Source organism: Bos grunniens, chromosome 20 (genome assembly GCF_055505025.1).
Source record: "Bos grunniens cultivar Pamir isolate PY7600 chromosome 20, Bosgru_T2T1.0, whole genome shotgun sequence".
Lineage (NCBI taxonomy): Eukaryota > Metazoa > Chordata > Mammalia > Artiodactyla > Bovidae > Bos > Bos grunniens.
The window spans coordinates 66,263,146-66,287,503 of record NC_141184.1 but is presented as its reverse complement, the minus strand read 5'-3'; the positions used below and the strand labels follow the sequence as shown (position 1 = coordinate 66,287,503).

Here is a 24,358-nt window from a genome sequence, read left to right as displayed (position 1 = left end):
TTTATGTAATGTTTCTGTTCTTAATTTGTGGATCATGGGCCTCTTCAGACATGGTAATTATTTGATGGGATCCAGCATTGGAGAAGGAAATGGCAACCCACTCGAGTCTTCTTGCCTGGAGAATCCCAGGGATGGGGGAGCCTGGTGGGCTGCCGTCTATGGGGTCGCACAGAGTCGGACACGACTGAAGTGACTTAGCAGCAGTAGCAGCAGCAGCAGAAACCTATTAGGACCAAACATTCCAGTTAGATGATAGATTTGTCATGTGTGTGTTGCATGATTATCTTTTAAAGCATGCAGATGCTGATGTAACACAATGAAAATACATTTAAAGGTGTTGCTGAATTCATAGTAGCCTTTTATTATTAAAGGGTTTTCTTGTAGTTGTTTTACTTGTAATATCCACTGGAGTGGGGCTTGAGGGCTTCAGTTATGGTGGGGAGCCTCTGCGAAATATTTTGATTAGTGTAGGTCTTAATAATTATGAAATGTTATGAAACACTGCTGTGGAGAACTTCTCTAATTGTTCAGCTTTAAACTCCTGCCATTAGAATGTTCCCCATTACCAAAAAGAACATAACTAAAAAAGGAATTCCATAGAGGAAAATGGTGAGGATGAGGACAAAGGGGGAGTGAGGAGTCACTTACCTTATCCTAGCTTATCATCTCCACCAAGTATTAATAGCATTTTGGAATGTTGACTCTGGGGGCATCTGTAACCATCTTTTTGCTTTTTGAAGCATAGCTGGGGGTGTGGACTGTTCAGATTACAACTGGCACAGTGCCAGGGTCATGGGGAGCCCTGTCACAATAGGGGTGCCCCCTGGTGTGGGGTAACACAGCAGCTCTTGTAGGAGGGGGAGATGGCCTTCTTCAAGCCACGTAGTACTTTACGTTTTAGCTTCAGCTTAAATTCCAGCTCCACACACATTTGAGCATATTCCGTGTATTGGGTAGTAGTAGGTCACAGTGCACATTTGATGCTGGTCTATATATTTCTCTTTTGACGTGGACCTGGACATTCTGTATAGGAAGCAGTGTTAACAACAACTTTCAAGTGAAAGGGTAATTACTTCTGATATCATTTCTCTGACTTTTATGCTTTGCCCCTTCTGAAAATTATCTCTAATTTAAATCCTTGAGATAACCTTCCACGTGAGTTTTGTGGTCTCCAATTTATGGTTGAAGAGACTATAGTTCCGAGAGATATAATAGCTTTGGAAGTCAGTCGACTAACTGGTGCCTGGAGAATCAGGATGGGACACAGAGCCTCTGGCTGATGGTCCAGTAGCCACACAATAGATATTTATGTGCAGCATTTATGAGGAGACAAACATTAGAAATGTTTATTTTAGTACACTTTAGGCATTCAGGTGTCTTAATGTAGGGAACTGGGGACAGAGTTTAGAATCTGTATTTTATCATGCTGCTGCTGCTGCTGCTAAGTCACTTCAGTCGTGTCCGACTCTGTGCGACCCCATAGACAGCAGCCCACCAGGCTCCCCCTTCCCTGGGATTCTCCAGGCAAGAACACTGGAGTGGGTTGCCATTTCCTTCTCCAATGCAGGAAAGTGAAAAGTGAAAGTGAAGTCGCTCAGTCGTGTCCGACTCTTAGCGATCCCATGGACTGCAGCCCACCAGGCTCCTCTGTCCATGGGATTTTCCAGGCAAGAGTACTGGAGTGGGGTGCCATTGCCTTCTCTGGTATTTTATCATAATCTTCTGTAAAAGATTCAGATTTTGCACACCTACTGATTTCTTATTGGAGGGTACCTTTCAGAGGGTGAAGATCTGGAATCACTGAGCGAACTTTTCCAAGCTGGCTTTTTCTTTTTCCTCATTCTGATTCACCAGGTCTGTCGTGAGACTTAAGCATGTGTATTCCAGAAGTGATTCAGATAGACGGCTTTCCCTCCTCACCCCACCCTCATACGGCTTTGAGAATCACTCAGAATATATATGTAAAGTCTAAAGTTATGGGAGGCTGTTCATAAAACAAATATATTATCAAGCAGATAGTGCCAAGCACTATTTTAGCCTGTTGGGGTATATAAGGAAATAAAAAATAAGACTCTTGACCTCGTGCAGCTTATCCTCCAGATAATTTGCAGACATCTTCGAACAGCCTGTTTGTTATTTAGTTTTGAAGACTAATGAATAAGAGGAAGACTAAGTGCCTTTAGTATTAATAAAGGAAAATAAGAACGGGGCCTTTTGAGAAATAACAAATGAAATTAGATATGAAATTCAAGTGAATGTTAAAGTTCAATCAAGTCATCAGAATTTATATTAAGTAAGTGATTAGTGTTGTTGATAGGTGTGTATGCAGAATGCCAATTACTGACTTTGCTGATTGCTTTTGGGGTTTGGACTTTAGTAACCAGTGTTAAGGGGCTTCCCAGGTAGCACTAGTGATAAAGAACCCACCTGCGAATGCAGAAGACATAAGAGACTTGGGTTTGATCCCTGGATCGGGAAGATCCCCTGGAGGAGGGCATGAAAACCCACTCCAGTATTCTTATCTGGAGAATCCCACGGACAGAGGAGCTTGCAGGCTGCAGACCATAGTGTCACAGAGTCGAACACAACTGAAGTGACTTAGCACACATGCAACCAATGTTAAGAGTGGCTTGTCTCTGAAGTTCTCAATCATTTGCAAGCAACTTACTTTATAGTTCCTAGGAACTCCATAAATTTGTCTTGATCTTCATGTTAGTGCAGAGAGCCACTTCTCAAAATCTTTACCTTCAGGTCAGTTCTACAATTATTTATTTTAATCCACTGGTTCTTTTAAAATAGGTCTCTTATAGCACATGCTTGTTTTAATCAACATTTTTACAAGATAGGAGAATTTTAATTAATTAAATTTTAATTTTAACTGCCTTGGCTTTGTTTCTAGATTGCTTAAAACTTTTTTAATACCCATTGGTCTGTTTTCCCACTTTTCCTTGCATTATATTATCTTTTCTTTTTTTAACTGGCTTTGGCTCATTTACTTTGAATAAAAACTATGCCTAATATTTTAAAGCTTGAAAAGTTGCCATTAATCGCTGGTATCATAACATCCTCTTAAGGCAAGTTATCTTGTTGCTCTGTCCTCTAAATGTAGCATCCAGAGTCAGAAGGCCTCTGGCAAGGATAAAAATAGCCTTCCTGCTTGCTGGTTTGTTGTTAGGTTTACTGGCAGTAGGAAATCTTTTGAATTCCTTAATTGGGTCCGCTCTTTGCTGGTGCCTCTAGACATCGCCGTCTGCCTGAAATTCTTAGATGCTTTTAGATCTTCCACCTTTATCCCTGCCCTCAGTTAGAGTTACAGCAATCCTTATGAAACCTTCCTCAATCTGTAGAAACATAGCCCATTGACTTTACTTATCTTAAAGATAAAATGTTATTTGCTCTCTGTCTTTTTTTTTGCCACTCTGTATTCTGATTTTCAGCTACCATATCACAATTGAAAAATGAAATCTGAGCTATTGGTGCAAAAAGAAGTTCCTCTTTGGCTTTTACTGAAAATAATATTTTTAAGTTGAATTTCCAAAGTTTTCATTTCCTAAAATACTGATGCTACTTTACCAGTTTGGCTATCATGAAAGAAAAGAGTTAGCTTTTTTTTCTCTTAACTCCTGAAAGAAGAATTATATCCCTGTTTGTAACTTAGAACATTAGCAAACTCATTTCTCTGAAGCTGAAAAATCCCCCAGATGGCCACTCCTTTCTTCAGGGTTCCAGTTTGGGTCTTACTTGGCAAGGAGGAATCCTTCCTCTTTGTTTCTCTCACAAGTGGGAAACTGTTAGTTGTCTCTGGCTTTTAAGTTACTGAAGGGAAAGGAATTACTGTTAATTGAACACATACTCTATCCAGGGGGACTTTTCTGGGCATTTTGCAAAAATTATGAATTTCTCACATGTATGTGGAAATAGCTCTGTTTTTACTTCAGAGGAACTAAGTAACTTGAACCTACCTCACTAGATGAGATTGGTCCAGCTCCACACTTTGCACTGCGTGTTTCATGCCAGAGAGACCACTAGCTGCTAGCTTTGTTTTATTTATTCAACAGCTATTTATCGAGTGCCTTTCTCTGCTCTAAGCTCTGGGATGTGAGACCCAAAACCTGTCCTCAAAGATTTTGTTGTCCTAGAGGAAGAGAGTTTAGAAATAGGTGATTTAAATACAGTTTATAATAAGTGTACAGAGAAGGCAATGGCACCCTACTCCAGTACTCTTGCCTGGAAAATCCCATGGACGGAGGAGCCTGGTGGGCTGCAGTCCATGGGGTCGTTGAGAGTTGGACACGACTGAGTGACTTCACTTTCACTTTTCACTTTCCTGCATTGGAGAAGGAAATGGCAACCCACTCCAGTGTTCTTGCCTGGAGAATCCCAGGGATGGGGGAGCCTGGTGGGCTGCTGTCTATGGGGTCACACAGAGTCGGACACGACTGAAGTGACTTAGCATAGCATAGCATAGTAAGTGTAAAGAGTGTTGCATGGAGCCAGTAGGGCTGTCTGAACCAAGGAGCAGGTGGCTTTGGGCAAGTACTTTCCATAGGATGTGAGGCCTAAGAAAGAAGCCACCTGGGTAAAAGGGAGGGGGCTTGAGTGGTGAAACACTGGAGACAGAGAGAAAGGAAGGCATTCCAGACAGAGGAAGGGACCCAGATGAGAAAGTTAATGGGCCAGTAGCTCTGAATATCTAGAGTATCTAGAAGGGAAATGGCAGTGAGTTAAGAGAATTCAAGTATTTTTTACAAGCTCCAGCCTTTAAACTGAAAGTCAAATCTATCCTGGAAAGGGGTTTTGTGTAGTCTAGATTCTACGTGTATGCGTGTGTGTGTGTGTGTGTGTAGTTTAAATGGCTTTTTGGGGAGGGGGGCAAGACTCTCCATCCAGTTGATGTCAGTCCGAGCTGGTGTCTCCTTCATAATTTTGCACGGAAACATCTTTACTGGCAGTTGATTGTATCACAGATAGGTCATGGGGTAGAATAAGGTTACTGATTATGCTTTGTGGAGTTACTTTTAGGTCAGTGGAAGAAATTATTAAAAATGATCATCTCTGGGGACTTGCCTGGGGATCTGGTGGTTAAAACTCTAAATTTCAAATGCCGGGGATCACAGCGGGTCTAATCCCTGGTCGGGGAATTAAGATTCCCACATATCAACAATAAAGTACAAAATGATCTTTGTATCATTAAGTGATAAAACATAATGAGCACATTTTTATTAGTTCATATTTATATGTATTCTGCATTTGTTTTAGTATAAAGTTAGTATTCAGAAACTGAATTTATCATTTCTTGGACCTTGCTTACATCATGCAGGCCCCCACAGTGCCATCTTGCTGCAAATCTGACAATATTGGTAGAAACAGCAAATGTAGAAAGGCAGGAACAGCACCTCCTTTAAACAATTATTTATGGCAGTAAGAGCAGAACCAGGAGAAACATCTCTAGTTAAACAACAACAAATAATGTGTATTTATATGTATGAGTGTTGTGCTGTGTTCATAAACCTTTTTATCTATCTTAGAAATGGACCTAAGTCCATGCTTATCCTTTCCCTGTGAGAAATTTTTAATGATGTTCAATGAAAAGAAAGAAACTTGAAGTCACTAAGTCATGTCTGACTCTTTGCAACCCCATGGACTGTAGCCTACCAAGCTCCTCCGTCTCTGGGATTTTCTAGGCAAGAGTTCTGGAGTAGATTGCCATTTCCTTCTCCAGGGGATCTTCCCAAACCAGGGATCGAACCCAGGTCTCCCACATTGCAAGGAGACACTTTACCATCTGAGCCATCAGGGAAGCCTGTCCACTGAAAACCTCTCCCTTTTTGTTAGTATCTAACAAAATTAACTCAGCATTTCAGGCTGCTTGTCACTCTTTTGGTCAGCATGGCTATATTTTACACAGCCTTGCAGAGCTGTCCCCTGTTATCATTCCTTGCCCTACCATGCCCCCAACAATGCTGCATGACTGAGAAAGAGAAGGCCATAGCATGAAATCTAATAGCACTAGAGAACATTTGATATTTTTTATTGCTTGTGTGTTTGAAATGGCAGCATTTATTATATCATTTCCTGCTGAGTCATCAGTAGCAATACTATCTGGGTTAGTTTTTAGAAAATAACTTATTTTACCTAATTCTGAAAGTAAGAGATACTAATTTATTAGAGTATTTCCTTCTAGTTTTTTCCCTCCTTTGATCTTATTAACTCGGTTACTTTAGCTAGTGTCTTAATATGAGAGTTATGATAGTGCATACTGTTCTTTTGAGCACCTCCTCCCCCCAGTAATTCTTAGTCATTCTGGTTGGTAAATATTGGTTCTTTCCAACTCGCAAATGCCTACTTGGAATCTGAATCTTTTCTAGGCTGTAGAATTTGGTAGTGTAGTTCCCCAGAGTCACACTGTATCAGTTGCCTATATTTGGCTAGGTTGAGTCATGTCACCAAATATAGTCTATGCCTTCTGCAAGATGCATGCCAGGCTTCTGGCTCCAAATGCCACAGCTGGCCTCCAGGGACAACTACTTTTCCTGTCATAGCGTCCCTTAAGGTTAGGACTGCTGATCTGGCAGTATTTCTTTGTGTTTATAACATAATCAATACTAAGACCCTCAAAGACTGAATTTTATCCACGAAATAGATTCACTTGCCAGAAGTCCTAATGCTCTCCTTCTCCCTTGAGGAATTCAATTCTAAATGTACCAAAGCCTGGGTTATGTTTATAGGTAAATGAGTTATCAAAAAGCAAAAAACAAAACTCAAAAACACTGGGTTATATTCATATTTAGATATCTCAGTGATTTTTATTTTACTTCAGTGTATTCATTTGTGAAATGATGGTGTTTTAAGTTCAGTGGAGTAAACTCATTGAATACTTATTTGGTGCCCAAACAGGAAACTCAAGATACCTAGGTTCAATGGCAGCAACAACAGCAATGAAGCTTTAGATCTTAAAGAGGGGGGCTGTTACTTAAGAGATAAGACAGTTAGCAAGTAGCTGAGATGATTACCTAAGATGGTTGTCTATTGCAGTATAGATAGAAATAAAATTTGGTGAGTTAATCTAAAAAGGGGGGTTCTTTTTTGGGAAAGGTGCCCTAGGGAAAATAATTGAAAAAAAGACAAGTAAACAAACAAACAAGATTTGAAAATATTCTCCAGTGGAAACAAAGAGGTCTTGAAGGGGCGGAGGGGGTTGTCAGTAATCTAGCCATGGACTAGAAAACGCAAAACTCCTGGTGAAAATTGGCATCTGTAGAGCAGAAATAAAAGGGGCACAAGGAGAATGTGAAAGGCTTGTAGAAGACTTTAGAGTAACATGGAACTTATAACGGGAGTTTTCAGAGGACTTGCAGAAAGGAAGGAGTCTGTGTTCTTCATATTAGATGTCATGAATGGATGACTCTAAATATTTTAATTATAGAAAGAATTTATAGGATAGGGCAGGTAGGGTGGGGAAGCATTATGAAAGTTTTTTCCAAAAGTTTTCTCATGTCACTGCTAATATTTTAAAATTGAAATAGAAAGCATTGCTATTTGTTTAACAAAATATTTAGCAGGTGTATTTACCATACAGAGGGCATAATGGATTTCAGACCAACAGGACTTATCATAAGAACAGGTCAAGTATCACTTTCAGAGTTAAACTGCAAATTTTGTCAGTGCCCTATTGTCTTAGCTAAAGGATAGAATTACAGTATTTAGAAGTCTGAGGAACAGAAAAAGTCTCAAAGGATACCTACTTTGTGAGTGCAGGGTGGCATCTCAGGACGTGTGTGTCGAGGCAGACTGAGAGAACTGAGTGAGGGGGTGTTTTTGTGCCTGTTTTGTTGAACTGTTCTTATCTCTTTCTCCTTAAAAGGTACCCCAAAAGTCAGTTTCTGATAAGGTGGAACTTGACTAGTTAAATTGGGCCAGCTAGTTTGGGAATTTATCTTTGGATTCTCATTGTTATTTATCCTTTTTTAGTATCGAATAAGAGGCATTATAGTTCATATAGAACAGCCTTGGTTTCATTAATGTTACCTTTTAAAAAAATTAACAATATCTTCTTCAAAATAGCAGAAACTTAACTTCAGTTAATATCATTAAATATTTTTGTTCCTGTGTTGATTTATAACATCTTTTTAAAATGTGTTTTATGATAAAAATGGTATAAGTGAAAACTATTAGTTCACTGACTATAAGGTTTTACAGCTACAAAAGTAATCCAAGTGTTCCATCACAGAAAATCAGCTGCTACTCTGAGTTAAGTGATTTAGAAACACTATTCCCTCCCTCCCAAGTTTTTAACAGTTAAGGTCATGTTCTTGTTCCAGCATCTCAAGTCTATGCTTTTTTAAAGATATTCTTGTGACAGGTCATATGATCTGGGCTTGCAGTTAAAGCAGTTAAGCTGGAATTCACTGGATTTAGCTCCTTGGTTGTGTATATAAACATTAAGTAACAAAGCCAATTTTTAGGAAGAAATTGAAATATCAAAGTTAATTTTCACCTCCTCCTTGCCGGTCTCCATCCCTACCTTTCTTCCCTAAACAGGAACACACTGAAATTTTAAGTGAAGCAATTTACAATTTAAAAAATCCTTGTATTTGGTTTTAAATTGTAGAAAAATTTTCAGATTTTGTTTCATATTAGACTCCCAAGTTTCACATGTGGATTAATTAAAGCTATTAGCAACAGACAACACTTTTCTCTTTTCATGGCATGAGTTTATTTCTGTGGAGACTATTTGAAAGAGGATTTTGAGAGATTGAAGGATAGCTGTGGTCTAAAGTTCCTTTCTAAATAATTTTAAATGTGTGGCTGGTGGTGGATAGGACCACATACTAGCCCTGGCTCCCATAATGTTCATCGGAACTAGGTGGGGTCTGGAGTCTTCCCGGCATCCTGAAAGGCTTGCTCCAGTCATGGGAGAAGCTCTGCTTACCCACCGTTTTTATTGTCTTGGAGAGTCTGTTATGGTTCTGTGGGGTCAGAGTTTAAACTGCTGTTTCCTAATTGGAATGTTTGTAATTCTGAGTCAATTTTATATTCTCACACTACTCCTGATGCATAGAGTGCTGAACTCTGGTAGGTAATTAACTGTTAAGTTCCCCTTTCCATTGCTTAAATGAACAAGACTTGAGGGTTCTTTACCATTCTTACGAAGGGCATGTGGAATATGGAGACATAAAAATGTTGTAATAATGAGTTTTATAATTTATAGCATAGATCTAGGCTTAAGTATGTGCAGTCTGGATACCTCAACTTACATGTAGAAACTCTTCCAGAGTAGAAATGCATTCCGCCCTTTATTTGTGGAAGATGGTGCATCCTCCACAAATTTTAGACTTTCATAAGCCCTTTTCTCATGGGTATCTTGCGTGCCCATTTTAGGTTCAAATTCAGAGAAAATTAACCCAGCATTTATTGAATGCTCTTCTGCCTCTGTGCGTTTTGCTGTGTGCTTTGCTGTTTTTTTCATGTGTAAGTGCAGTGAAATGTGTTCCTTTACTTTCTGTACTTATTCCCCCAGATAGGAATTTAAACCTACTGGCATGGCTGTACATGTGGGCATAAAACTGGCACCTTTGGTATGATTCATATAAAAAATACTACTGCTAGCTACATACTTTTAAATAGCAGTAAAGAACTACACATGAAAGAAAACTTGAACACTGATGGGGAAAAAACATGAAGATTGTTATTAGGAGTTGATATGAGAACATAATGGTGTAAAGATTACTTTGGATGGGGATTTGGAAATTAGAATAACTGAATAGTGAAATATAAGGGATATTTTATTTTCCCACTTTCAGGCTTTCCCTTTTTTAATGTTTGTGAACATGCTGTTTGATATGTCCTCTAACTCTTTGTGTTTATTAGCACAGCTAAGTTTTATTCCCATAATATGGTTTTTAAAATACCTATTAAGCAATTAATTCAGCTTTGTTGTTGAATACATTTAAATCATCTATGAATAAAGTATAGTAACGGCCTTCTTCTACCCTTAGGTCGTCTAAACTATTCATATCCAGGATCCGATAGCTCTCTGCTTATTAATGGTAAGTGATAATAATTGATTCACCCTAGTGAAATTCAGAGAATTGAAACAAGTTAGTACTGGTTAGAAAATGTAGTAGCTGTGCTTCAGCAGGTGGAGAAACGACATTAGTTTGCTCTGCAGTGATAACTGCAAGTTGCTATTAATCTGTCAGATATTTTGTGAATAATTACTGTTCCTCCAAATTAGAGCAGAAACTTTTTTTAAACTATGAGAGCCAACTAATTTGCTGTCTTAAAACTGGTGACAATGAAAATAAATGAGGATCCCATAACGACACATAAAGAATGGCTTAATTCAAGTGTTTGCTTCTGTAGCGTGACCTTTGAAATGTCAACACGAAAACCATTTCTGTGTAGTTGGAAAAGGAAAGGGAAGGTAATCAGAGATCTAAAATCAGAAAAAACAGCCTAAGACCACAGGGCTTGACTTTGCAAAGGACAAGGTCATTCACTATTTGCTATCTAATGACAACAAGAAAAATGAAGTTTTATTAGCCTTTGCAGTGCCTTCAGTAAATTCTCCTTGCCTATTCTAAATATTACCACTGAGCTGTTCTCTTTTTATATGTGTATTCTGAAGCAGACTATATTTATTAAGGAAGGAGGGGCCATCTACTCACAGAAGGAATTAAAGAATTAAAGGAATTAAAGAATTTTTAAAAAGTCTTTTTTATAAGACAATAGTTTAATTGGGTGGGATACAGAAGTCTTGTTTACTTCTTTTTCACTCTTTTCCTATTGTATATGGATTTCAAATTTGTTATTCATAGTGCCATCACTATGAATGAGTTGCTAAATGAGTTGCTAAAACTCATTTTAAGTCCCACCACTTCTATGAAATATTCTTGACCAAATAACCATATTCTCCACATTCCCTAAACAAAGCAAAACTAAAAAAAAAAAATCCTCCTCCTTGTCCATGGTCTAGTATGAATGAGGAGTTGAAACTTACTTTTTTAACTGGATTTCTTTTTCTGTAGTGTTTAAAAATCAGTGTTCTGTAGACTATAGGATTATAGAGCCAAGAAAAGTTAGAAGGAGATTTGATTTATGAGAGTTGCTGCATGCATTAAATCCTCTGGAGACCATGTGGCTTGTAAAAACCTCCCTTGTTCATCAGTCTTTGGTCTTTACATGCTACAGTGCCAGAAATAATGCCAAAATACAGTATTTTAGCATAAATGTGTATAGACTGAAATCCAAAGCTGGTGAGTGGCGTCAGGATAAGGCGGAGTAATGTAAGAGGTGCCCTCGTAGTGTGGTTTCATCTTCTCCTGTGGAATGAGTTCCAGAGGCAGGTGCTAGAAATTGCAGGCAACCAAGATCTGAGATACTGTTGTTCTGTCCTAGGCAAAGGGATCAACTCTTCGTTCTCCCAATTGTTTCATTCCTGCTAAATTATTAATAGGTCACTTGCCCCTGGGGTATCTTTGTTGAGTTGAGAAAAAGAAACATTCTCTGGTGGGTTTTCCTTGAAGCCAAATTCACTTAATTTTTTAGAGTCTAGTATAAGATTTTTTTCCTTTTATACCCCCCACCCCCCTTAATATCCTTTCTTTCAAGATTAGATTATTTTTTAATGACCCTCACTTGGCAAAGGAAAAATAAATATTTATGTTTTGAATTTTACTGCCCACACCCTCTAGAAGTAGACTAGATGGTTTTTACTGTTGTATACATGGAGATTTTATTCTAGAAGTAAACGGACTGAGGTTAGCACTAGCTCAAACTGAAAGATAGGAAGATAAAGAACAAAGAGATGTCAAAGAGGGGAAACTTGCTGCCTCCTCAGGCAAGACCCAGAGTATGGGGCTGTGGCTGCCATGGTCTCGGATCCAGTATTCAGCTTTGCAGGGTCCCAGAACTTGATTTTGTCAGTATGAGCAAGTGTTAGTTCTTAATAACAAGCTGACTTGTATGGATGCCAATTTATACATTCATGATCTGGCAATGCTTCCAGTATCTCTAGATACTGGAGTTTACTGATAGACCCATTCCCTCTCTGACAGCAGAGTCCAGATTATAGAAGGTTGTTTAAAAATCTTGAAATTAATGCAGGGTGGAGGTGGAGGGATGTTAAGACAGTTCTTGAGTCACCTTGATTTAGGCATGCAGGAGACTCGAGTTTGATCCCTGGGTCGGGAAGATCCCCTGGAGAAGGAAGTGGCAACCTACTCCAGTATTCTTGCTTGGGAAGTCCCACGGTCAGAGGAACCTGGCAGGGTTGCAGAAGAGTTGGATATGACTGGGCAACTAAACCACAGTAATAAATTGCCCATTCTCTTCAGTCAAATTTTTGAAACATCTTCCATGGTGGATTGCTTCTATAGATAAAGTGGTCGCATTCGTATGATAATTCTTAGTAGCACTTTGTTCTCACTATAGCTCAGGTTTTGGGGGCTCCTGTATTGCAGAGCTAGTTTAATGCATTACTTGTGTTTAATGAAGAGAAACTCAAAAATCACAAATGATACCCATCTTGTAGGATTGTGGTGGAGATTGAGTACATGTAAAATAATTTAGCATAGCACCTGGCATGTAGTCAAACTAAATTAATTAGAAGATCATTATGGGAATATTAGTGCTAAAGATTTGTAAGGGGAAAAAGAAACACAAACCAAGAGATTATGATTAGTTGAAAAAATTATCTAATATTGAACATGCTTTATTTGTCTCTTATTAGGATAGATAGCCTGAAACTTAATTTATTTACTTTTAAATGCAGTCTCTTTACATCTTACATCCATTCAGCCTTTTCTTAAAGCTGAAAATAAGCCTAATATGTTGTGTTGTTTTGTATTCATTATTCAACGTTGAAACTTAAATGAACCAGCAGGAGCTGTTCTTTTCTGTCCATCACAAGTAGTCTATTCAGGCTTTTAAAAACCTTTAGAAAGGTGATTATATAGCTACTTTACTTTGCTTCAATTAATAACTTTCAGAGCTTTTTCTTCCAAGCCTCTGTTGAATTGAGAACCATTTCTTGCTTTATTTGAATAAAAATATGAAAGAATTGTTTCCTCTCTTAAATGTACTTTTGAATTTCAATGTGACTTTTATTGTATAACTTGTTTTGAAATTTTCAAGCAATCAGAGGTTTGGGGGAAGAAGTGCGGTTTAAATTCTAAATAAATAAAAAGGAAAAGATTCTAAATACTTAGTCTACTAGCTTCAGCAGTTATATTGGAATAATATCAGCATTTACATGTACAAAGATAAAAAAGGGCTCGCTTACCCAGCAGATCAGATTGCTTTCTTTTTTCCCCTGGCTATACTCAATCATCAGTTTTCAGATTGCAATTACCTTCATATTACCATTCAAGACTTTTAAAAGACATTGCCAGTATAATTCAACAATATTAATTGTGTATTCTAGGGAATTACTATTGTTGTATTACTAGTTGTAGAGATTTTTTTTTGAGGGGAATCCTTAGGGGGAGATTCTTGGATTTTAAATGTACTAAAAAAACAAAGCAACTTTCTGGCTACATTTTGGATATTGTAATTAGTTCTCTAGGACTGCCATAACAGGTACCACTGACTGGATGGCTTAAACTGAAATTTATTTCTAGTCTTCGAAGCTTGAAGTCTGACATCAAAGGGTGAGCAAGGTTGGTTTCTTCTGAGGCTCCCCTCCTTGGCTTGTAGAGAGCTGTCTTTTCCTTGTCTTTACATGGTTTTCCCCTCTGTGAAAGTCTGTGTCCTAATCTCTTATAAGGACACTGGTCATATTGGATCCCGGCCAGCCTGGTGACCTCTTTTAACTTTAACCACCTCTTTAAAGCCCCTGTTTCAAATAGCCACATTCTGAGGTTCTGAGGATCAGGACTTTAGCATATGGATTTTGAGGAGGAAACACTATTCATCCCTTAACAGATAACCATTTCCTAGTTAATCTTATGTAGTAGGAATATAGTTAGAATATCCATTTTATAGTTATGAAAAGCAACCCTAAAACAGTTTCTCAGCTAAGTCAGAAAGCAGTGCTAAGCATAGGCCGATTCATCTCATATTTCTCTGGTGTGTTTTGGTTTAGCTCTGAGCTAGATATTAGATTGAATGATTAGTTTTCCTTTTATCCAACTTGAAATTTTATTTTATCCAAGAAAACTAACATTTAACCACTACCACCACCTCTGTATAAAAGTGCTTGTGTGTGGTACTTTTTTCTTCAACCTCCCACTTTACAGCTTTAGTATTTAGTTTGGTATTTAGTTCAAAAAGTACTTGTTTTGAACAGATGCATGTATCTATGTATTTCCTTTCCTCTGTGGATGTCTCTCATATAGAAGCATTAGCTAAAGTACTTGTTTGTCTCAGAAGAGATTAGTAAGAAATCTTTTAAAAGTTAGCATAGAAAAATACCTCTTAATTATAGTTCTTTTAAAGGGAGAAGATTGTTTGCTTAAGGAGGGTAGGGGACAGAAATCTATGAAAAGGGAGGGCATAATTTACCCAGGAGAAATGTAGATTATAGTCACTTGCTGAAAATGTATGTAATATGGTTCATAGTTGCTACAGGAAAGAGCATGTTGAAAGATCCTTTCATGAAAAAGACAATATGAAAACCTATTGTAAACTCTATAAAGTGGTCTACAGTTGTTATCCTGGGAGTAGTAATGAAGAGCTGAAAGTAACTGTTGAAGATCAGCCTAAGAATATATACATATGAGGTTACTTTTGAGGAAGGAAGAAAATTATTATTTACTGAGCACCTGTCAGACCATCATATATATGTGTGGTATCTTTTGTTATTCATTTTTGCATTTTTATAAATAATAAACAGGGTTTGTGAAATACAGAAACTGAATTACATTCAATCTCTGCCCTTCTGTAAGGCAATTTAAACAATCCTCTCATATCTGTATTATATCTTGTCAACATTCTTTGAATTAGTATAGCAAGCTAGTATAAACACAAGCCAATGTGACATAGGAAATTCTATAAATCGTATGAAAGTGAAAGTTGCTCAGTTGTGTCCGACTCTTTGCGACCCCATAGACTGTATAGTCCATGAAATTCTCCAGGCCAGAATACTGGAGTGGGTAGCCGTTCCCTTCTCCAGGGGATCTTCCCAACCCAGGGATCGAACCCAGGTCTCCTGCATTGCAGGTGGATTCGTTACCAGCTGAGCCACTACTGAAGCCCAAGAATACTGGAGTGGGTAGCCTATTCCTTCTCCAGGGGATCTTCCCGACCCAGGAATCGAACTGGGGTCTCTGGAATTGCAGGCGGATTCTTTACCAGCTGAGCTACCAGGGAAGCCCATAAAGCATATATCTAAAATAATTTTGTGACAGTGAACCCATTAAGAAATTAGGGGATGATCTATAAAATCGTTTGAAATGATTCTTTGCGTCTTTGTTGGATTATATACTTTGGCCTTTGTGATGATTGTCTGCTTTTTGGTTCTGGCACCTTTATTCTCTTGTTTACAGATGGACTCAGCATCCAGTCTTTGATTTCTGTCTTTAACTGGCTTACTAATCTGACTGATTCTCCCCCATACTCTTTTTTTTTTTTTGGTCCTACTGGAAAAACAAGTTAGTTGATAACATCTTCGAATCCGACCCACCTCCCCTTGTTTTTCCAAGTAGCACTGCTGTCCGCCTTCTCACAGCGGGCAGAGAGAGGTAGATGGAGGTAGACCAGCCTGAGGCCGCATAAGTAGCACAGGTCTTTCACTGCCCACCAAAAGCTAGTCGTATTTTATTCTTTACAGCCTAAAGTCCTATTCTTTTTTTTAAATTTATTTTTAATTGGAGGAAAATTGCTTTACAATGTTGTGTTGGTTTCTGCCATACAACGTCAGCCAGCCGTAAGTATGCACACATCTCCTCTGTCTTGAGCCTGCCCCCACCAGCATTCCATCCCACCCACCTAGGCCATCACAGGGCACTGAGCTGAGCGCCTGTGCTGCATCAGCAGCTCCCCACCAGCTCTCTGTTTTACACATGGTAATGTGTGCGCTTTCAATGCTACTCTCAATTCGTCCTGCCCTCTCCTTCCCCTGCTGTGTCCGCAAGTCTGTTCTCTACATCTGTGTCTCTATCCTGCCCTGCAGATAGATTCATCAGTAACATATTTGTAGACTCCATAAATGTGCATTAATACACGGTATTTGTTTTTACTTCACTCTGTGTAACAGGCTCTAGGTTCAGTTACCTCAGTTCAACTGGCTCAAATTCTTTCCTTTTTATTAAAGTCCTATTTACAGAATTAGATGTAGGAAAGGATGCTTTTAATATATCATTTGTTTTTTTTTAATTATTTATTTTTACTTGATGTTTGGTTTGCAGTATTGGTTTGATTTCTGTCATGTATCAACATGAATTAACCATAGTGTACATATGTGCCCTCCCTCTTGAATCTCCCTCCCAGCTTCCACCCATGCCCACCCCTCTAGGTTACTACAGAGCCCCCGTGTGAGTCCCCTGAGCCATACAGCAAATTCTCATTGGCTGTATGTTTACATATGTTGGTGTATATGCATCCATGGTACTCTTTCTATTCATCTCATCCTCTCCCTCTTCTCCTCCACCCTTGTCCATAAGTCTCTTCACTATGTCTGTGTCTCCATTGCTGCTCTGCAAACAGATTCATTAGTACCATCCTTCTAGATTCCATGTATATGTGTTAATATACAATATTTGTTTTTCTCTTTCTGACTACTTTACTCTGTATGATAGGCTCTAGGCTCATCCACTTCATTACAACTGACTCAAATGTATTCGTTTTGATGGCTGAGCAGTATTATATTGTGTATATGTACCAGAATTTCTTTATCTATTCATTTGTTGATGGACATCTAGGTTGCTTCTATGTCTTGGCTATTGTAAATAGTGCTGCAGTGAACATTGGGGTACATGTGTCTTTTTCAGTTTTGATTTCTTCAGGGCATATACCTAGAAGTGGTATTGCTGGGTGATATGGTGGTTTTATTCCTAGTTTTTTAAGGAATTTCCATACTGTTTTGCATAGTGGCTGTATCAATTTACATTTCTACCAGCAGTGTAGGCGGGTTCCCTTTTCTTCACACCCTCTCCAGCACTTGTTTGTAGATTTTTTGATTATGGCCATCCTGTCTGGGGTGAAGGAGATACCTCACTGTAGTTTTAATTTGCGTTGAAGTAGTGATGTTGACCATCTCTTCATATGTTTATTAGCCATCTGTATGTCTAATTTGGAGAAATGTCTGTTTAAGTCTTGTTTTTAATATAAGTACCAAGAAGAAAACTCAAAAGGATCCATTAACAAATATGGTAATTCAGTGCACATAAGATTGTAAATTTGAATACAACAGAAAAGGATAAAATAAGAAGTGGAATCAGTTTTTCTTTTATCATTCTAGTTCCTGTCCCCAAAGGTTCTTGTGGTGGTTTCTAGAAAAAATATTTGAGTACATTCCCATGTATCTATTTCTATTTCCTTTATTGTTAAGTTCACACAATAAGAATCATACAATATACACTTAGGTACCTCATGCAAGCTACATTTTAGAGATGTTTAGTATCAGCACATGAATATGTACCGTATTTTTAAAATAACTATTTTTTGTGATATATTTTGTAAATATACCACTATTATATCTAATTTGTTCCTTTTCTAACAAATGTTACAACCAAATAAGAAAAAGATACTTTTTAAGAGATAAATATTTTCATTTTTATTATATATATATATATATAAGTAAATGTGTGTTGAAAAAGACCTCATAAGAGTCTTTCTGTACATTTTTGCAAGTCTAGAATGCCAGACTACTGAAATATTTTACTAGAGAAAATTTACTGATGAATATAGGGCATTTGTAAGCAATCTTGTAAAGATATTTTGGAAATAATGTATTTATCAATACATCTAATAGCAATATTCACCCAAAAGTTATAAAAATTTATAGCTATAATGTTTCCAGCCCATTTAGAACATTCTTGAATTATTTTAGTACTGAACACCAAATTATATAGATCAAACCAAGTAATATAAATGATAAACATATAAATAGTATTCACCTTAACTCTCATGGGAACCAGAGGGTTTTTATTCAATACTAATATAGATCTTTTAAAAACTCACAGTGTATGTGCTGTGCTGTGCCTAGTCACTCAGTCGTGTCCAGCTCTTTTGGACCCCATGGATTGTAGATCGCCAGGCTTCTCTTTCCATGGGATTCTCCAGACCAGAATACTGGAGTGGGTAGCCTTTCCCTTCTCCAGGGGATCTTCCAAACGCAGGGATCGAACCTGGGTCTCCTGCATTGCTGGTGGATTTTTTACTAGCTGAGCTGTCAGGGAAGTCTTAACAGTGCATATTCTTTGGTAATTACAGGAAAATTCTAAGCAGAGTTTATTTCTGCTGACTTAGCTAGAAGTTTTCCAAAATACAGGTTTCTTTAAACATTGTTTTTTTTAATTTAAATTTATTTATTTTAATTGGAGGCTAATTACTTTACAATATTGTATTGGTTTTGCCATACATCAACATGAATCCGCCACAGGTGTACACGTGTTCCCCATCCTGAACCCTCCTCCCACCTCCCTCCCCGTACCATCCCTCTCGGTCATCCAAGTGCACCAGCCCCAAGCATCCTGTATCCTGCATCGAACCTAGACTGGTGATTCGTTTCTTATATGATATTATACATGTTTCAATGCCATTCTCTCAAATCATCCCACCCTCTCCCTCTCCTACAGAGTCCAAAAGACTGTTCTATTTAAGTGATTTTTTAAACTGCCACTACCTCTAGTGTTTGTAAAGTGTCAAATAATGTGCAATGCTTGATAGTCTTGAGATTGGAAATCTGTCTGACATTTTCCTCAGGAAACTGATGAAGATATGTGTTACAAGCATTTCATCATAATACTGTTTGCACCAAGTGTAATTTGAAACTAGTGAGAAAACAATGCTTTAGTACCTCTTTCATACATAGAGGAAGTGGCATCACTTACCGTTCCTTTCGTACCTGAGTTCTGGTTACATAGGTGTGTTTATGTTATGGAAAGTTCATTGAAGTATACGCTTATGATTTCCTATATATACATATAGGAAAGTACACAAATATATATATATATATATCATACATCCAAATATATATTAAAATAATGTATATCATTGGAAATAAAAAATTTAAGCATTCTTATTTTCTTTGCTCCAGAATGTCATTGTTTTTATTTTTTGGTACTAGTTTATATTGATTTGCTTATTTAATTGGGCAGTTTTTGTTGCTTTAAGCATTATATGCCTGTATCCTAAATGTGGGAAAATGTTTCTAAATAGTTTTTGGCATTTAATCTCTGAATTTAATAGTGAATTCTTTTGTGTTAACCAGCTTAATTTTGTAGTATAGAATGAAAGTTTGAAAGTATACATTTGAAGACTTTAAGATTCTTCAATTTTTGCTTTTGATGTATAGGCTTTACTGTTCTTGAAACTTACTTTTGAAATAGTGAAAACTATTTGGACTTCCCAGGTGGGGCCAGTGGTAAGGAACCCGCCTGTCAATGCAGGAGACGTAAGAGACATGGGTTCGGTCCCTGGGTCAGGAAGATCCCCTGGAGAAGGAAATGGCAACCCACTCCAGTATTCCTGCCTGGAAAATCCCATGGACAGAGGAGTCTGGTGGGCTACAGTCCACGCGGTTCCAAAATGTTGGATTCAACTGAAACAACTTAGCACGCAACATGCCCGTGAGAATTTTTAATGTTCATTTTGTAGCTTCTAAATGCCTACTCTTTTTCAAATAACCGTTTTCTCAGAAATCCAAGCAGTATCAATCAACTTTTTAAGATTGACAGAACCAAGATTTTCAAATCATTCGTTTCCCCAAACTCCATTGTCTTTGAAGTAGTCATATGAATAGAATATTCTTAAACAAACATCTACTTCTGTGATATCTTTCTCTTCCTAACCTCTGTCAAGTTCACTAAGGAAGAAAATACCTCCACCCTCACCCCAAATTTAAGAATTACTAAAGTGAAAAACCTAACTGCAGAGGGAGATTTTATTGGTTTTAATCCATTTGTCCAAGTACTTTGGTAAAATTCAATATTATCTAATAATGTTAGAAATTATTTTAGTATGAGACATGATTTCATTTTGGAAAATAGGCACATGGTACTTCTAAGTTATATTTGTAACTCAGTTATAACTGAGTTGTACTTAGCATTTATCTAGAGAGCTAAGAGTGAAAACCTTGACCAGTTTATATAATGATCTCTTAAACAGTTTCTAACTGGAAAACCTATCCCAGCTTCCTGTTTAAATTTTCTCTCTAGCCAAGACCTCACTTGTTCCATATGCTTCTGTTCTGGGCATCTTTCCCTGAGTATTATAGCACCCCTAAGTGCCATTGCCAGGTCTGCAGTGCCTTTTCTCTATTTTACCTTTAAGATCTATCTCAGAGCCATACCCACTCCTCTCTGACTCTTTAATCAGAACCAGTTTCTCCTCCTCCTCTGCTCCCATTGCACCTAACACTTAACAGGCTTATTGCTGTAATAGTCAGATTATCATTATTTGCTTATCTGGCTGAATAGCCTATAAGTTTCCTGCAGTCAGAGCAGTGTGTTATAGTGCTTAGCAAGGTCACGCATTCAGGAAGTGTATGTTGAATGGAATTAAGAGTAACTACACATACAAGTTCAGTTCATTTGAGGAAAACATTTTCTCAAGTTTCCTGATTTGAAATTTATGCTGCCATTTTCCAAGTATTCAGATATATACTTATAGTCATATGTCTATATTATTTTGTATTCTTTTTCTTCTCTTCTTAGTTGGAATCTACTTCATGATAAAATGCCAAACTTTTTAATACTTTTCAACTTCTGGGCCATGGTGGAAGATTTAATTAGGGACAAGAAACTGGCTAAAAGGAAGTTTATAAATTGCCTAAAGATTTCATTTGTTATAAGTTTCTTCATTAGGGAATAATTGAGAAATAGTACAGAATTGCTGTTTATCCTGTCGTGATAAAAAAAAAAAGTCACGAATTAAATGGCTAGTTAGCAGGAAATTCTGAGAGAAATTAAGATCAATATGGTGGAACTTGATTTAAACTATGTTATATACTCCTTTAGTTTCATACTAGTTTGGACCTTGGGTGACAGTTACAGCAGAAGGCTTCCCCTTAATACAAGTAATGCTCGATAGATTTTTACAGTGTCCTTGAAGAACTTAAAGAATGCATTGACCTCTCGGCATCAAAATTCCATATTTTTTTGAGATATTTACCAGGAAACAAGGAATATAGCCAGTTTTTTTGTTTTTTTGTTTTGTTTTGTTTTTTCAGTTTCTTAAGCTGGTAGATGAAATCACAGTTGATTCTTTTGACAATGTTTGAAAGGTTTTTTTTTTGTTTTTTTGTTTTCTCATTTGACATGCAGCAAGGACATATGGGCGGAGGAGAGGTAACATTATTATTTCTAACTTTTGAATGTATCAGTTGTATTTGGAGAGGACCCAAGTTTGCTCAATTTCTAACCCTTATTGGGAAGCGGGGAGGGGGAGTGATATGTAGCTGTGATCGATATATACTTTATGTGTTATAGTTAGCATCATAGACATTCTAATTTGAGGGAGTTGGAATGGTAGGATTTGGATTTGAATTGAAATAATTTCAAACTCATTTATATCTGAAGATTTGTTTCTCTGTTTTCCTTTCTGAAAGGAATATCTTAGAATAAAATTAAGAATATTTAAAAAGGAAAATATGGTATAACTAGTCTCAAAACACCTGATTATATTGGAGGTACAAGTTATGCTTGAATACCTTATATCAACTTTCAGATTTTTTAATTTATTTATTTATTACTAAGCATAGTTCTGTGTTTTGTTTAAAATTAGATTAAGTAGACACCTAATCCTATAAATTTCAAACATTAGGGGGGAAAGCTCTAGACATTTTAGAGAATTTTTTGAAGAATCATTTCTTAGAGGTACGTGAATAAACTTTATTTTTGCCTCCTGTATTAGTTTTGCCTTTTTATAAGAAAGTCAGTTAAATAAGGTAGCTTTAAAATAAAAGTGACTTTTGAAAATCCAGAAATAACATCCAATTTTAGAGTCATTTTTTATCTTTATTATATAACTTTTGAACTGTGATTTTATAGGGTAAATTCGTAATAAATATACTGTTAAGGAAGGCAGGTGTGACAGAAAGACATTGGAATGTTTCAGTGAAGGAAGAGCACTTAAGATATATTTCTGCAGGATCCATTAACAAATTCCTTATGCAGAACCTAGAAGTAAATTGGCAGCCTGAAAAGTGGCAAAACAGTTTTTGAGAGATTCTACAGTTCTTTGTAGCTCTCTGTTTTGCTTATGATTTATAAGTTTGTATTTTGCTGGCAGGTAAGTATGGCAAGAATATTAACCACAACTGGCATCTCTGATCTTTTCTGCTTTTATGTTCTATATAATAGGATTTTCTAACAGCAAATTTAATGACTAGTTTTTAGAATTAGATACTACCTTTACCAGCTGATGATTACTCAACTAAAAGAAAATTTATCTTCAGCATACCTAAAAATCTTAAATTCTGTCAGAGTAGCCAGTGAAGTTAGGAAACAGCATAAATGGGTTTTCATGACCTTCCATTAGTTAAGGTAAACCAAGATGAGTGCTTACTTTAAAAATCAACTTGTTCATTTTAGGGGCGGTCTTAAAGGAAATTGGGCAGGCTATATTGTATGATGTCTTAAAGAAATTTAAGTCATCTAGCATCTGATGGTCAAACTTAATACTTAGTGTATGTATCTAGATTGCCAGTGGCCATGGGGCCCTGCCAAGGCAGTGCAGTCTCTGCCAACGCCTTTCAAAAGACTGCTCTCTTCTACTGTACTTCCATTTCACCTCTCTCAAGTTTCTGGATCCCAGTGGGATGGTTGAGCAGCCCTCTATTTAACCATGTACTTTCTCTCTGACTCAGTTGGGACCTTAAGGTGATGGAAATTCAAGAGCATATCTAAGTGATTTATTATTCAGTGAGAAATACAAAAGCAGCAGCGATACTGGATCTGCTGTTTCCCTTGTTTCTTGTCTAAGATAATCAGTGGCAAGGAGCATTTTCTGTTAGCTTTTTTTTTTTTCTTCCTGCTTTCTCTTCCAGGTCAGTCCTCGCTATTTCCAATGGAAGATGGATTCTTGGATGATGGCCGTGGGGATCAGCCTCTTCACAGTGGTCTGGGTTCGCCTCACTGCTTCACTCACCAGAATGGAGAAAGAGTGGAGCGATACTCTCGCAAGGTGTTTGTGGGTGGCTTGCCTCCTGACATCGATGAAGGTATGTTTAGAAAGAGCTGTTCATAGCACAGTGCCCAGACTGGCACATAGTAGGTAATGCATAGGTAATGTTGCTGTTAGTATAATACTAATATTATCTGGCTCCAGGTGTTCAGTTGTGATTACATCGTTCCCTTGTCCTGTCTTCCTAGTACAGTGTATAAAATCAGTTCTCGAAAGGAAGGGGAGTAGGACTTTGGAAACTAGCTGAGGCAAGTGGTTGGACTAAATCAAAGAGCGTAAACCCTATTTGGAAAACTCTAGGATTCTGTTGTGGGCAAACAGCTGCTAAGTGCACTGTCTGTGTGTCCTGCCTTGGCTAAATTCAGTTATACATTTTCCTATTTCCTACCTTTTATGACTGCTGCTTCCCTCATAGCTCAGTTGGTAAAGAATCTGCCTGCAACACAGGAGACCCCAGTTCAATTTTTGGGTCAGGAAGACCCTCTGGAGAAAGGATTAGGCTACCCACTCCAGTATTCTTGGGCTTTCCTTGTGGCTCAGCTAGTAAAGAATCTGCCTGCAATGCAGGAGACCTGGGTTCGACCCCTGGGTTGGGAAGAGCCCCTGGAGAAGGGAAAGGCTACTTACTCCAGTAGTTTGGCCTGGAGAATTCCATGAACTATATAGTGTATAGTTAATTATTTAAAAGTTTAAAATCTTAGATTAAGTCTGAATTTTTGAAAAATATAACTAGAGTTGTAGGGAATCTTGAAGAATTGTGTCATTTTATGAATATTTTTTCACTCATCAAATGCTTTCTGAATGCTGTGCACTGTACTTAGGATTATTTAGTAAATAAGATTGTGAAAGAAAGCCCCTGCTCACACAGAGTTGATATTCTAGTGGGCGAAGGGAGATAAGTGTGAAAATATTAGTGAATAAGTCCTGAAAAGAAAGCAGATTGATGTGATAGTCAAAATCTCAAAAGAGAGACTTGTGATATTTGTTGGCTAAATAAATCCTCTTTGCAGATGTAATACTTGAGCTCTGATGGCTGAATAAGAAGCCAATCGTGCAAAAAGACAGAGAA

The 24,358-nt window shown here is 37.5% G+C and overlaps 1 protein-coding gene across 3 annotated transcripts in view; it reads left to right on the top strand.

The window, feature by feature from the left end:
* Positions 1-24,358, top strand: part of CPEB4 (cytoplasmic polyadenylation element binding protein 4) — a 72,467-nt gene that overhangs the window by 33,742 nt on the left and 14,367 nt on the right. Inside the window, exons 3-5 of one of the 3 annotated variants that reach the window (XM_086362174.1) lie at positions 9,999-10,049; positions 21,429-21,452; positions 23,153-23,326. In XM_086362174.1, the coding sequence (XP_086218300.1) occupies positions 9,999-10,049; positions 21,429-21,452; positions 23,153-23,326 (249 nt within the window). The remainder of the gene's footprint in view (positions 1-9,998; positions 10,050-21,428; positions 21,453-23,152; positions 23,327-24,358) is intronic. The other 2 variants (XM_086362175.1, XM_086362176.1) reach the window with 2 other exon arrangements.